We start from the raw sequence: 15,445 nt of genomic DNA on the forward strand, positions 1-15,445 counted from the left end.
CCCTGGTGGTCTAGTGGTTCAGATTTGCTCCTTTCACTGCTGTGGCTTAGGTTCAATCCCTGGTCTGGGAATTGAGATCTCACAGAAAGCCACTATATGATGTGGCAAAAAAAAAAAAAAAAAAAAAAAAAGGAGGTCCCATCGTGGCGCAGTGGTTAACGAATCCAACTAGGAACCATGAGGTTGCGGGTTTGATCCCTGGCCTTGCTCAGTGGGTTAAGGATCCGGTGTTGCCGAGAGCTGTGGTGTAGGTTGCAGATTCGGCTCGGATCCCGAGTTGCTGTGGCTCTGGTGTAGGCCAGTGGCTACAGCTCCGATTAGACCCCTAGCCTGGGGACCTCCAGGTGCTGAACTGAGGTTTTCCCGTATTTATTTGGGTTAATTTAAAGAGACTTCAATAAAATAAGACTGGGGAGAAAGAAAAATAGGGTACTTTTAACATAAAAATAAAGTAGCTAAAGATTTCTCCATAATAAAATTAGCTTTTTTCCCCATGAACAACACATATAATATTTCTTTGAATGTTACATTTAAGTTTAAAAACTTATCCTTCAGAGTTCCCATAGTGGCTAAGCAGAAACAAATCTGACTAGTATACATGAGGACGCAGGTTTGATCCTTGGCCTTGCTCAGTGGGTTAAGGATCTGGCATTTCCATGAGCTGTGGTGCAGGTTGCAGATGCTGCTCAGATCCCACATTGCTGTGGCTATGGAGTATGCCGGCAGCTGCAGTTCTAATTCAAACCCTAGTCTGGGAACTTCCATATGCTGCAGGTGCAGCCCTAAAAAGACAAAACAAATAAATGAATTAATTAAAAACTTATCCTTCAAGATAAGCTACAAATAACTTCCTCTTACCTGCCGTAAAGTACGTGCCACAATGCTTTCTAATACTGGTCCTCTATCTTCATGCAATAAATGAACTTCATCAAGAATTAGGAGCTTTACAATTTGGGAAAGAGCTACATCCCCAACACTCTTTCTTGTTACTACATCCCATTTTTCTGGTGTGGTCACAAGCATCTAAAAGACAAAAAAAAAAATCAAATTCAAAAGGGGCAAAGGTCACATATTCATTTTCCACTCTGTCATTCAAAAAGAAATATGACTGACCACCTACTTACAGATCAAATAAGACATGTTAAAAATATCCCAGAATGATGTCTGATTCACTGTAGACAACAGTCATTTCAAGAAGACCTTTCTTTAAGTTGTGATATTAAGGAGCTGTTTAAAACTCATGGAAGGTAGTTCTTCAGTAAATTGTAAAGTGTATAAAATAACACAAGCTTATTTAAAAGGAGCCTTACAATGTAAAAAAAAAAAATGACACTGTCTTTTAAACATATGTATAATGATAATGGCTTTTATTTGGAAAGGGACAAATAAATGAATGAAGCATCAAAAGGAAGTGAAAATTTGAGATCAAGAATCCACTGCAGGAATGGTCACCTGTCTCTCCCTTTCCAAATCTGGAGGAAACTTCATTATTGATACACAGCTTTTAAAAACCACCCTTTAATATCAACCAGTACATTCAGGACTTTGTACTAAAAAACAATACATATACTACAGCATAACTAGTACATAATAGCAATGCAAACAATGAGTCACTGGAGAGCCAGTGCACTTAGAACAAGAGTTAAGTCCAGGGTATTTGTATTAGGCTCTTGGAAGAGACCATTTGACATGAAGCTGTGATTATAAATCTATTTGCTTTCTCCAATTGAATAGTTTATATCCTCTAAAAGCATACAGTAGCAGAGAAAAAGATAAGTTTAATAAACCCTCTACTACAGTAATATTACTCTAGGAAATAAGCTCTAATGTGGGTAATTCAAAGAACACCAGAGGTAACAAATCAAAACCAAAGCTCTTCGTAGCTAGTGTATCAGATTATAGATGATAATCAAAACTCAAATGTGCTTTGAAAAGGTTAAATGGGATGGGGGTTAAATTGTTCTCTCAACATTTCTGTTATGTTATCTCATGTATGTTTTGAAGTTGTTTATGAGAAAGAAAATAATTATTTAGTTTTCAAATTCTCAACAAATACATAATCCAAGTTTGTCAATATAACCTATTGCATTATTAGATATATCACTGCTTTCATTCTGAAATGAACTATATCAACCACAAAATTTAGCAGTTGTACTTCAACCCAACATTAATTGACAAATTATAATGAAACAGATTAAGGCATTCATATCTAAGGTGTGAAATACTACAATCCAAAGTTAATTTGCTAAAGCTAAATGGCAATGTTGAGATCACATCACATTTTACATAAAAAATATCCTACTGTATAAACCGATGTATAATGAATTTTAAAATCCAAAATAGGTTGAAACACTCACTGTGCATTAACATCTCTTTTATATTCCAATAATTTAAACAAAACTTCTACTTTGAAAAAAATGACAAATTTAAAATAACCCAAGATATATCATTATAAATATACCTATTTATATACCTATAAATATTCCTAACAAGCCTTTCACTCAAAGTCCTAAAAAACATGCCTATGTGTTTTCAAAAACCGCAATTCTCATAAACTGCCAATTCATGACACATTAAAATGTAAAATAAGTAAGCTTACTATTAATAAACATTAGGAAAGCTACAAAGTACACTACTAAATTATAATATAAAGCTTGACTACCTAACTCATCATGAATTTAGAATACTATGCCAACACTTTCTTACAATTAACTTTCAAAGATGATATGGTAACAATTAAATTGTAAAATCAAATTTTTCAGGTATCAGAAAACCATGCTACCAAAGATTAAAAATCCATTTTAGCATTTTGTTTTCTATACTTTACTTTCAGCATACTGAGAAGCAGCTTCATTTATATTACTATTCATTACTCTAATTCCCTGAACAAAAATGGCTAGAAAATAAAGTGTCATATTTGCTTAATGAATTGGAACTCATGCAAGATATTTCCATCTGCTCTTGTAGCAGGGCATAGGTTAACTGTCAATATTTTTACTGTCAACTCAAATTTCTTTTAATACATGTACTTATTTCCCTCAGGAGTATAAAAATCATTATTCCAAACTGTTCCAATTTTAGTCTGACCACTGGGAAAATGGCATAGTTGAGATGCTATTCACCACCACTGTGCCAACAATTTGTAGTATTCAATTTTAAAATGCTCCATCCATTTGAAAGCTAAACCAAAGGAAGGACTAAGACTTATCAGAATCACTTCATTTGGTAATTCACTTAAACATTAATATTATCTTTTGCCTTTTAAAACATTGTGATCTAGGGAAAATCACTCTACTTCCGTTTTTGGCCAGCTCTACTGAGTTATTATTGACATGTGATAGATACAAATTTAAGGTGCAAAATGTGATGATCTGATACACATATATATTGCAAAATGATAACACAAGAGGGTTAGTTAACACTACCAATCCCCTCACATAATTACCGTGTGTGTATCTATGTGTGTTTATGTGTGTGGTGTGATAATTTTTAAGGTCCACTCTCTTAACATCTTTTAAGAATACAGGAATGTTAACTATACTCTCTCTGCTGTACATCACCCAGAACACATTCATCTTACAGCTGAAAGTTTATATATACTGTGACCAACATTTCTCCCTTTCTCCCACCCCTAAGTTCCTGGCAACCACTATTCTACTTTATAGTTCTTTGAGTATGGCATATATATCATACATAATTTAGAACACACAGTATTTATCCTTCTCTGTCTGATTTATTTCACCTAGCTTAATGACCTCAAGATCCATCCATGTTATGGGAAAAGGCTGAATTTCCTTCTTTTTAAGGCTGAATAATATTCTATTCTTCATACAGATCACATGTTCTTTATCCATTCATTACTTGGTGAGGTGAACACTTAAGCTGTTTCCATGACTTAGCTATTGTGAATAATGCTGCAAAGAACATGGGAGAGCAATTGTCTCTTCAAAATAGTGATTTCACTTCCTTCTGATATGTACCCTGAAGTAGAATTGCTGGATCATACGGTAGTTCTTTTTCTAACATTTTGGGAAAACTTCAAGCTGTTTTCCATAGCAGCAGTACCAATTTACATTCCCACTAACAGTGCACAAGGCTTCCCTTTTTTCCCCTCATCCACACCAATATCTGCCAATTCATATTTTGGGTAACAAGTCATTCTAGCAGGTCTAAGGTGATTTCTCAGTGTGATTATGACTCGCATTTCCCTGATGATTAGTGATGTTGAGCATCTTTCCATGTGCTTGGTAGCCATTTGTATGTCTTCTTTGGAAAAATATCTATTCAAATCCTCTGTCCATTTTTTAATTGTTTTTTTTTTCTTTTTGTTATTGAGTTGTACATTCCTTACATATTTATCTGATAGATGGTTTGCAAATATTTTCTCCCATTCTACAGACTGCCTTTTAATTTTGCTGATTGATTCTTTTCTGTGCAGAGGCTTATTTTTGCTTTTGCTGCATGTGCTTTTGGTGTCATATCCAAATATCATTCCCAAGAGCAGTATGAAGGTTTTACCCCGTGTTTTCTTCATGTAGTTTTGCAGTTTCAGGTCTTACATTTAAGTTTTTGATTCATTTTGAGTTAATTTTTTTGTAAGCAATACAAGACAGGTAGCCATTTCATTCTTCTGCATATGGTAAACCACTTTTCTCCATATCATTTATCAAAGAGACTATTCTTCCCCAGTTTAGTGGTTTTGGCTCAACTGTCAAATATTTGTTGATGATATATGTTTGTGTGTTAATTTCTGAGATATCTATTCTATTCCATTGGTCTATGTGTCTGTTTTTATAATAGTATCAATTTTTTTTTCTATTTTGCTATTTGGGGGTCTTCTGTGTTTCCATACAAATTTTAGAATTATTTTTTCTATTTCTGTGAAAAATGATAATGGAATTTTGATAGGGATGCATTGAATTCAGAGATGTCTTGAATATATGTACATTTTCATAATATTGACTCTTTCAGTGAATGAACATGAGCTATCTTTCCATTTATTTGTATCTTCAATTTACTTCCTCAGTATCTTACAGTTCTGGTGTATAGATCCTTCACTCCCTTGGTTAAATTTATTCCTAAGTATTTGTTGTTTTTAATGCTACTGTGTATGGATTTTTTTTTTTTTTGCTGTTAGTTTATAGATATTTAACAGATTTATGCATGTTGACTTTGTACCCTGTTGCTATCTATTTAAAAACAAAATCGGGTATTTCCGTTGTGCCTCAGCGGTTAATGAACCCAACTGGTATCCAGCAGTTAATGAACCCAACTAGTATCCATGAGGATGTAGGTGTGATCCCTGGCCTCGCTCAGTGGGTTAAGGATCCGGCGTTGCCGTGAGCTGTGGTGTAGGTCGCAGACACAACTTGGATCTGGCGTTGCTATGGCCCTGGCGTAGGCTGGCAGCTACAGCTCTGATTCAACCCCTAGCCTGGGAACCTCCATATACTGCGGAAGCGGCCCTAGAAAAGACAAAAAGACAAAAACAAAACAAAACAAAAATTATACCAGTCACACTGATATCACACTGAATTTTAACTGTTTTTAAAACTCATTTTGGGAGTTCCCGTCGTGGCGCAGTGGTTAACGAATCCGACTAGGAACCTGCCCTTGCTCAGTGGGTTAACGATCCAGCATTGCCGTGAGCTGTGGTGTAGGTTGCAGACGCGGCTCAGATCCCGCGTTGCTGTGTCTCTGGCGTAGGCCGGTGGCTACAGCTCCGATTCGACCCCTAGCCTGGGAACCTCCATATGCTGCGGGAGCGGCCCAAGAAATAGCAAAAAGACAAAAAAAAAAAAAAAAAAAAAAAAACACAAAAAAACTCATTTTGACTTTTGGAGCAGTTTTTTTTTCCCTTGAGGTAGCTGGCTATAAATTAAACCAGATTGAAAATGCTTAATATTTTAAATTCAAAGGAATATAAGAAATTAAAAAAACATACTATTTATTTTTATAATATTTAAAATTGATATTGAAATTTTTGGTACTTAAGATTATAAAAAAATTTTAATTGTTTAAACTAACAATAAAACCAAGAGCTGGTTCTATCTTTTATATTTTATAATGATTTTCATTTTTTCCATTATAGCTGGTATACAGTGTTCTGTCAATTTTCTACTGTACAGCATGGTGACTCAGTTACACATACATGTTTTCATTCTTTTCTCTCATATTATCATGCTCCATCAAAAGTGACTAGATATGGTTCCCAGTGCTATACGCAGGATCTCAATGCTTATCCATTTCAAAGGCAATAGTTTGCATCTATTAACCTCAAATTCCCAATCTACCTACCATATGACCCAGCAATCCCACTCTTGGGCATACATCCAGAAAAAACTTTCCTTAGAAAAGACACATGCACCTATTGCAGCACTATTCAGAATAGCCAAGACATGGAAACAACCCAAATGTCCATTGACAGATGATTGGATTCGGAAGATGTGGTATACATACACAATAGAATACTACTCAGCCATAAAAAGAACGAAATAATGCCATTTGCAGCAACATGGATGGAACTAGAAACTCTCATACTGAGTGAAGTAAGTCAAAAAGAGAAAGACAAATATTTATTTACTTATTTATTTATTTATTGTCTATTTAGGGCTGCAACTGCGGCACATGGAGGTTCCCAGGCTAGGGGCTGAATCCAAGTTGTAGCCGCCAGCCTACACCAGAGCCATAGCAACGTGGGATCTGAGCCACGTCTGTGATCTACTAAGTGAAGTCAGAAATAAAAAGACAAATACCATATTGCTTATATCTGGAATCTGATATACAGCACAAATGTACCTTTCCACAGAAAAGAAAATGATGGACTTGGAGAAGAGACTTGTGGTTGCCAAGGGGAAGAGGGAGGGAGTGGGATGGATTGGGAACTTAGGATTAACAGATGCAGACTATTGCCTTTGGAATGGATAAGCATTGAGATCCTGCTGTGTAGTGCTGGGAACTATACATATATCTAGTCATTTAAGATGGAGCATGATAATGTGAGAAAAAAGAATGTATACATGTATGTGTAACTGGGTCACCATGCTGTACAGCATAAAACTGACAGAACACTGTACACCAGCTATAATGATAAAAATAAAAATCATTATAAAAAAAGGAAAAATCTCAACAGATACTGCAGAAATATGAAAAAAAAAACCGTAAGAGAATATTATGAAAATTATATGCCAACAAATTTGACAAAACAAGCAATGGACAACTTTCTAGAGATATACGGTCTGACAAAACCGAATCAAGAAGAAATAGATCAATTGAACAGACCAATCACTAGAAACGAAATTGAATATGTAATAAAAACACTCCCAACAAACAAAAGTTCAGGACAAGATGGCTTCACAGGTGAATTTTACCAAAATACAAAGAAGAATTTATACGCACAGCCACAGCAATGCCAGATCTGAGTCGCTCTCTGCGACCTACACCACAGCTCATGGCAATGATGGATCCTTAACTCACTGAGCAGGGCCAGGGATCAAACCTGCATCCTCATGGATGCTAGTTAGATCTGTTTCCATTGAGCCACAAGAAGAACTCCCAGAGCTATTGATTTTAAGCCACATCATCATTTGGTGTCATTGAGAAGTTAAAAAAAAAAACAAAAAACTACCAAATAAATTTTTAAAAAGTGTTTTACAACTGATGAAATATTGCACATTTAGTTGAAAATGTGAGAGATCTATTAACTAAGCTAAAGAAGAATATTCAAGAATGCTTGCTTAATACATTTTCTGCATTGAAAACAGTCAGCCTAGAGTTGTTACAAATCATATTCTAATGCTTTAGATGTACAACACAACAGTTTACAGGAGTTAGGAAGTCTATCTTCCTTTTTAAAATACATAATCACACACTTACTCAACCAACAAGTTTATAAATAACACGAATGTTTTAATTTAAGGATTAAATCTAAAATGTCACATGGCTTAAATTCCACAAACATACATATAATTACAGTTATACTAACCTCTGCTATATAAATGTCAGCTCTGATTGATGGCAACTGCCCCTGTAATGGAACCTGACAGCTTGCAGATTATACCTGCCCCTTGGGACACTGCAACAAATCAGTTAGTTCCAACTACTTCCCTTTCTACTTTTTTTTATGTTCCTCCCTCTCCCACCAATTCACTTGCATGAGTGCACACTCATACATATAAAGCACAAAGTCTTCTATAGTAGCTAGTTATATTTATTTATGTCAAGGACCACAGCTTTCAATTATAAAATGAAAATATAAAAGTTAATTGGAAAATCTTCAAGTACAAAAGTGTTCTTATGAATATTTTTGTTGATAGTAAAGATATGGCCAAGCTAAGGCATAAAGAAGGTAATCTGAAATGTATCTTGGCATTTTCATGTTAGAAAAAAACAATCTGTATGATAGTCTGTATAATACAATTCAATAAGAAATCCTAATGCTTTTGAAGGAACAAAGCATGGAATGCTGGGAGTTTAGAGAGAAAAAGCTCCATGATTCAAAATTGAACATTTAAGAAAATACTTTCTAGATTACATGTGTTTATAACTGGAGTAGAATAATCTCTGTAGTTCTTTTTATTGATTTAAAACACTTTTCAACAATCCCAGAACATGTATACTAAACAACATAAGTATGTGAACAATGCCTGGTTACCCTAGAACTTATTTATTTACACACAATAGTGAAGAATACAAAATTGCTTATATTGCAGTGTGTATAAGACACAAAGACCTTGCTCTTGTCACTCTGCCTGTCCATAATACCCCAGGTTTCATCCATTAAAGTCTCAAAGGGAGGGTCTGATACAATGATTTCTATTCTGCTCACTCGTATAGTTTCTTGAATATGGCTAATTTGTGGTAACAACCAGTCCTGTCGTAAATACTATCCTGTACAATTGGGATCTGGCTCATAGAGAATGGGTTTCCCTGGTTTACTATAAAGTAGGGTTCCCCCCCACCCCAAAGACAACTGATATATGTACTCTTTGAAAGGGGGGGGGAGAATCCTCTGTCACATGATTTTGAACATTTAATAGTCACCACCTCTTTCCTGCCCCATGTGCAGAGCTGAGTTTTAGGATTAATTTCTTACTAAAATGAAACACTTTAAATTAAAGTATCATATTATAATACCAAACCACTAAAACCTCAAATGTGATGAGCTAAAGAAAATGTATTCTTCATAAAATGATAATACCAAAATAATACCAATTTCATCCCTTCAAACTAATTCTAGACATTCAATACTAAGAAATTCTACTAAATCAAGAATAATTAATCAAAATTTTGTTTGAGATCTATTATCAGGAAGAAGAGACAAATGAAGGGAGGATTCTAAAATTTTATGAAGAAATTATGGCGGGATGTAAGCTGCTGAAAATGACTGCAATTAAGGAAAGGAGGAAAGGAGTTCTCTTTACTGTATACCTACTTCCATTACTTGGATCCTTCCTACTTTACTTAAAGCAAAAAAAAAAAAAAAAAAAAAAGGCGGGGGGGAGAACCTCTCAACTTCGTGATTAACTCACTCAACACAATGTCCTCAGGTATTTGCCTCTGGTTAAGAACACAAGATAAAGGCAAATTTAGAAGCTTATACTTCAAGGAGAAAACATAGCAAAGAAGTGAAATGTGGTCTAAACTCTCTCTTTCATGCAATTTATGAAATACAAAGGTCACCCATGAGGAGGCAGTTAACCTTGTTCAAGCAACTGCCACCGAATCTGCCTACAACCACACATAAACTATACATGTATCAACAATATGACTACAGTGCAGAACTGAGTGAAGTTATATATTTTTCTACATTTTTTCCCTCCATTCCTTTCTATTTCTTACAATCTAACAAACTTATTTTAAGGGATCTGCAATTATGATAGACCACAGAGATAACATGACACATTTCTGAGAACGAGAAGTAATTTTTCAAAATGATACTAGTATCTGTGTTTAGTGAGTTCCCATCTATGACTTACTGGTGGCAAGATTTTTCTGCACTTTAATAACTAGGATACTTGGGATGAGCATCATAGATATCTCAACATTTACTTTTATGTCCTTGTTCATAGAGAAACCAGATTGTTTCTAAAGATGCTACGTATTGTGTTATAATTTTACAATAGAAAGCATTCTGATTTTTTGCCTGGGAAAAAGAAAATAATGAACCTTCTAGTGACTTTTGATCTGTATTTCAATAAGTTAGCATGATAGACTTTGCAAGCAGAGTTCTAGAACTAATTTAAAAATAAATTTTCTAATTACTTTGCTTTTTTTAAATGTTCATAAGAATATGAAACAATAACATGATTCTAAAAAAGTAACTATCCTACTGTATAGCACAGGGAACTATATCCAATTTCTTGTGATAGAACATGATGGAAGATAATATGAGAAAAAGAATGTAGATATATGTGTGACTGGGTTACTTTGCTATACAGCAGAAATTGACACATTGTTAATCAACTATACTTTAATAAAATTAAAAAAAGTCAACTAAGTGTTGATGTGAAACAAATACAGCAAAAGAAAAAAATAAACCATTAATAGAATATGACCCTCATTCCTCTCTTCACTCCTCTAATACTATGAAACACGGCATTTTTCTGCAGAGGAATACTAATGAAATAGGCAAAGTTGTTATTCTAAATTGTTTTCAGTGAAAGCAAAGATAGTTAGATTCCTGAGTGCTTTTAAATTATACTCTAAGAAAGGGATCTCACATAATACATAATTTGCATTCATCAGACAGATTTTTATGTATCAAAAATTATAGCTCTCTCACTACCCCTTTCAACCCAAGTACATTAAGAAGAAGAAAACAGTTAAAAACATTAGTTTATTTATAGAAATGGGCTTTTTTACTCAAAGCATTTTAATGTATTTTATGAGTGGCTGTTAAACCTTACAAAAGTAAAAATAATCAATAAGTAACCCAAAGAACTTCACGATGCTTTCAAGTAATTTATAGCTAATAAAAGTAATGAGACATTCTTCAAAATAGAACTCTCATTACTTCTTAATGGCATGTCTTCAATTCAGGAAATAGTTACCCTGGCAAATAATATTTACATTTCATCAGGGGATTTTGAAAGTGGTAGCCTTCTAATTCCATAATGTATAAACACCTAGCCAAGCCTTTTAGTAACAACTGTTCTTCTTAGAGAGTAAATCTTTCATAATTCAGGTTCTACTCCCATTTTCTCTCCTAATGAAGGAAAGTTTAAAAAATTCATTTTGGTTATTAGTTGTTTAATTAAATAAAATTGGAAATTCAAATTAAAAAATTAGAAAAAGCAAATGTTTAGATTTATGAAGAAATGAAAAATTATTACTACCATCAAAAGCACACTAATTATATTTGTGCAGTCACTTGAAAAATTAAGCTTTAAGCAGTAAAGAATCACCTTCAAAATGTAAAACAATGTTGTCTTTTATTCTGCTTCTGAAGTACTGAAAAACAAATCAACAAAGAAGACAACTAAGGAAATATGATGCAACACTATAACAAATATAAATAACCACACTAATTTCTAAACTAAGTCAATACCTAGAATATTTAGATGGTGATTATAAGTAAGCTGTAAAACAACGCTGTATTTTCCAGAGCTATAAAATATCATTAACATAGCGATATGGCAATCAATGCCTAGATGTTATAGAAAAGATGTGAACAGTAAATTAAGCTAGTTTCTGACTATAGATAATGATTTTAAAAAGGATAACATCAAAAATAATTTTGTAGCAGTTCCTGTTGTGGCTCAACGGAAAGGAATCTAATATCCATGAGGGTTAAGGATCTGGTGTTGCCATAAGCTGTGGTGTAGGTCACAGATGTGGCTTGGATCTCGCACTGCTGTGGCTGTCGTGTAGGCTAGCAGCTATAGCTCCGATTCGACTCCTAGCCTGGGAACTTCTATATGTCGCGGGTGCAGCCTAAAAAGACAATAATAATAATACTAATATAATATTGTAATGATAACTTTTGAAATAAAAAATTCATGAAAAAGCCATTTCTGGTTACTAAGTTGAATGTGTTAAAATGGCAGATGCTCCACAGGGTTGTTTTGCAAGATTCAATGTTTTATTAAGCACTTACGCCAATTTTTCAAAACTTATTGGGCTTTTATTTCCTATTATATATGCCTTTTTTTTTTCTTGGCATACAGAAGTTCTTGGGCCAGGGATCAAACTTGTGCCACAGCAGTGACAACATGACATCCTTAACTGCTAGGCCACCAGGGAACTCTATGCTTTGCCTTTTAGCAGTAGAATTTTTAGCTAATCATGCACACTCTGATTTTTCTAATAGGAAAATTTTGAAAACACTGTCAACAAACACCCAAGCAAGAGTGAAATAAAACGTAAAATATCTATCCAATTTTGTATATTACTATGAGGAGAAGGCTCTGCAGGACCCTGGGAAGCTGTAAGCAGGGATTTCTCAACTGTACAATTGAGAACTGAATCAAAATTGGTTCAGAATCAGAAAAGCCTGATGTTTGTAAATATTCCCCTAAGCTGAAGCCCAGAGACTCTTAAGTCTGAACTCTACAAAGGGGATTGGTTTAGTGACACCTGGCTTCTTTCTCAACCTTTTGTATACTAGAACACTGTATGTCCCATAACAAAAGAAAATGCAGGTACATGCATGCACACTGCCTCAGCTTCTGTTTTCTATATTGCCACAAGGTTTCCTTTAAGAACTACACTGTCACTGTCCAATAGAATTTTCTGTGATAGCAGTAATTATCTAATCTGGTAACCACTAGTGACTGAAATGAGCCTAGTACAAATGAAGGAAAAAGCTTTTAATTTTGGAGTTCCCGTCGTGGGGCAGTGGAAATGAATCTGACTAGGAACCAGCCATGAGGTTGCGGGTGTGATCCCTGGCCTCACTCAGTGGCTTAAGGATCCAGCGTTGCTGTGGGCTGTGGTGTAGGTCGCAGATGGGGCTCAGATCTGGTGGTGTTGTGGCTATGGTGTATGGCCCTTAGAGACCAAAAAAAAAAAAAAAAAACCCCACAACTTTTAATTTTATTAAATTTTAATTCAATCACACATGACTAGTGGCTACTATACTGAACAGGATTGTACTATACTCTAAACTTAATCAATGAGGAATACATGGCAGGTTTGTGTGTGGAGTCCTTTTCCAACAATCAGTAATCCACCCTGTTCAGTTGGATAGTATCATAAAAACCGTTGTAGACATATACCTATTTGACATGGCTGGCTGGCTGTTCATGGTACCTTGCTAAATAATAAAAAAGGCAGAATATAAATCAGCTTGTTTGTATGGTTTATTTAAAAGATAGCTATTGCTTATTAAGAACTTACTGTTGCCAAGCAATGTTCTAAACACTTCACATGTATAAAATCAATTAACTTCCACATATCACTATGGCATACTACCATTCATTTAAATATATGAATATAATATATTTTGGTACAAAATTGAGAAATTCAAAGTATATAATTACAATAACTTTGATTGGATGTGTTATGTTATTTTTGTTTGTCTATTTAAAATTTTTTCTGCAATGAAAGAATATGCTTTGAAAAGAGAAGAGATACAATAAAGACTAAAATATTAAAAAGAATTAAATACTTTAAAAACTATAAATCCTAGGGTGCTGTGGATAATTTCTCCTACTTTCAAAGTATTTCTAATTTATTTTAGTCACTACAGTTTCCATTGCCATTAAAGAAATGTTTTCAGGAGGCTTAAGTTTTGCAAAATAATTAAAAACAAACAGCTACAATCCCCCAACTAACACTTTCATGTATTCTCTCTATATAGTTACTAAGTAAAATTGCATAGTAATAGATGGAAAAAAAGTTATCAAAAATCAACCAAAATATATAGAATTTATGTGGAAGAGAGAAGACCTATAACAACCAAAACAACCCTGAAAAAGAGCAAAGTTGGAGAACTTATACTACCTGCTTTAAGACATATTACATGGTTATAGTAATTACAAGTGTGGTACCGGCATAAAGATAAACATACAAATCAATGAAACAACAGAATCCAGAAAAATAGTCACACACATGATCAATTTGTTTTTAGTAATGGTACAAAGATAATTCAATGGAGAAAAGGTAACCTTTTCAACAAATAAGAACTTCAACCACTACCTCTATCTTACACAAAAATCAACTCAAAATTGCAGCCTAAAACTAAAAAAGGTTTAAAACTAAGAGCTAAAACTATAAAAATTTCTAGAAGAAAACACAGGAAAAATTCTTATTTATCAAGGGTTTGGTTAATATATTTAAACTGGACACAAAAAAATATTCACTTTAAGAGAGAAAGTCAATATGTTATGACTCTATAAAATTTAAGGGGTTTATTTTTCAAAAGATATTGTTAAAAACATGAAAAGACAAGCCTAGTAACTGGAAAATATTTGCCAAGCACATATTCAACACAGGACTTGTATTCAGTCATACAAAAGTCTTATGACTCACTAGTAAGACAAACTACCCACTTAAAATACTTTTGAACAAAGCAAATGATTTGAAAAGATATATCACAAAAGAAAACATACAGATGCCAAAAAGACACATGAAAGGATGCTTAACATCACTGTCATTGGGAATGCAAATTAAAATCACAATGAGATGCCACTGAACATCTACTAGAATAGCTAAAATTAGGAAGTATTAAAGTAAGTATTAAACGGGATGTGAAAGAATTAAGAGTGTTCATATATGGCTCGTGTGAATGTAAAGCTTTTCAGCCATTTTAGAAATAGTTTGGTAGATTCTTTAAAAGTTTAATACCCATCCACCATATCCCCAGCAACTCTTCTCCTAGGCACTTATCCAGAAATGAAAGTCCTGTGTCCACAAAAATGACTGTAAAGAATGTTCACAGCATTGTTACTTGTAATAGCCAAAAACCTGAACCACGGTACATATTCGTCAAAACTGAATGGATAAACAATTCATGGTATATCCATGCAACACAATATTACTTAGCAGTACAGCGGAATAAAAAACTAAAACATGCAACGTGGATGAATATCAAAATAATTATATTGAGTGAGGTCAGGTAAAAAGGCATACACTGTATTATCCTACTTACATAAAATTTTTTAATGTAAATAAAGTTTTATTTCAGTGACAGAAAGCGTTCAGTGGTTGCCTGGGGATGAGTGGCAGATGGTGAGAGATAGATTACAAAGAGATGTACGGAAACATTTAGGGCTGATGAATATATTCATTATTTTGATTGTGGTGATGGTTTCACTAGTATGCACATATGTCAAAACTCATTAAATTGTATTCTTTAAATATGTACAGTTTTTTATAGTATAACATTAGTTATACCTCAATAAGGCTGAAACAAAATGTTTAAAGATCAACCAGAATGCATGCATTATATGTAACATGTGGTAGTATCTAGTACTTTCCTTGGAATATAATTGATTACTATCTT

The 15,445-nt window shown here is 34.0% G+C and overlaps 1 protein-coding gene across 7 annotated transcripts in view; it reads right to left on the reverse strand.

Moving 5' to 3' along the window:
- Positions 1-15,445, reverse strand: part of ASCC3 (activating signal cointegrator 1 complex subunit 3) — a 325,213-nt gene that overhangs the window by 190,854 nt on the left and 118,914 nt on the right. For all 7 annotated transcript variants that reach the window (XR_014806468.1, XR_014806467.1, XM_084961374.1 and 4 more), the window contains one exon: positions 859-1,023. Coding sequence is in view for 5 of the 7 variants with exons in the window: in XM_084961374.1 (XP_084817500.1) it covers positions 859-1,023 (165 nt within the window). In the remaining 2 variants the exon portion in view is untranslated. The remainder of the gene's footprint in view (positions 1-858; positions 1,024-15,445) is intronic.

The sequence above is a fragment of the Sus scrofa genome, chromosome 1 (genome assembly GCF_054392235.1).
Source record: "Sus scrofa isolate SSC_HxYL_T2T_F1_AM1 chromosome 1, Sscrofa_HxYL_maternal_Yorkshire_Landrace_v2.0, whole genome shotgun sequence".
NCBI lineage: Eukaryota > Metazoa > Chordata > Mammalia > Artiodactyla > Suidae > Sus > Sus scrofa.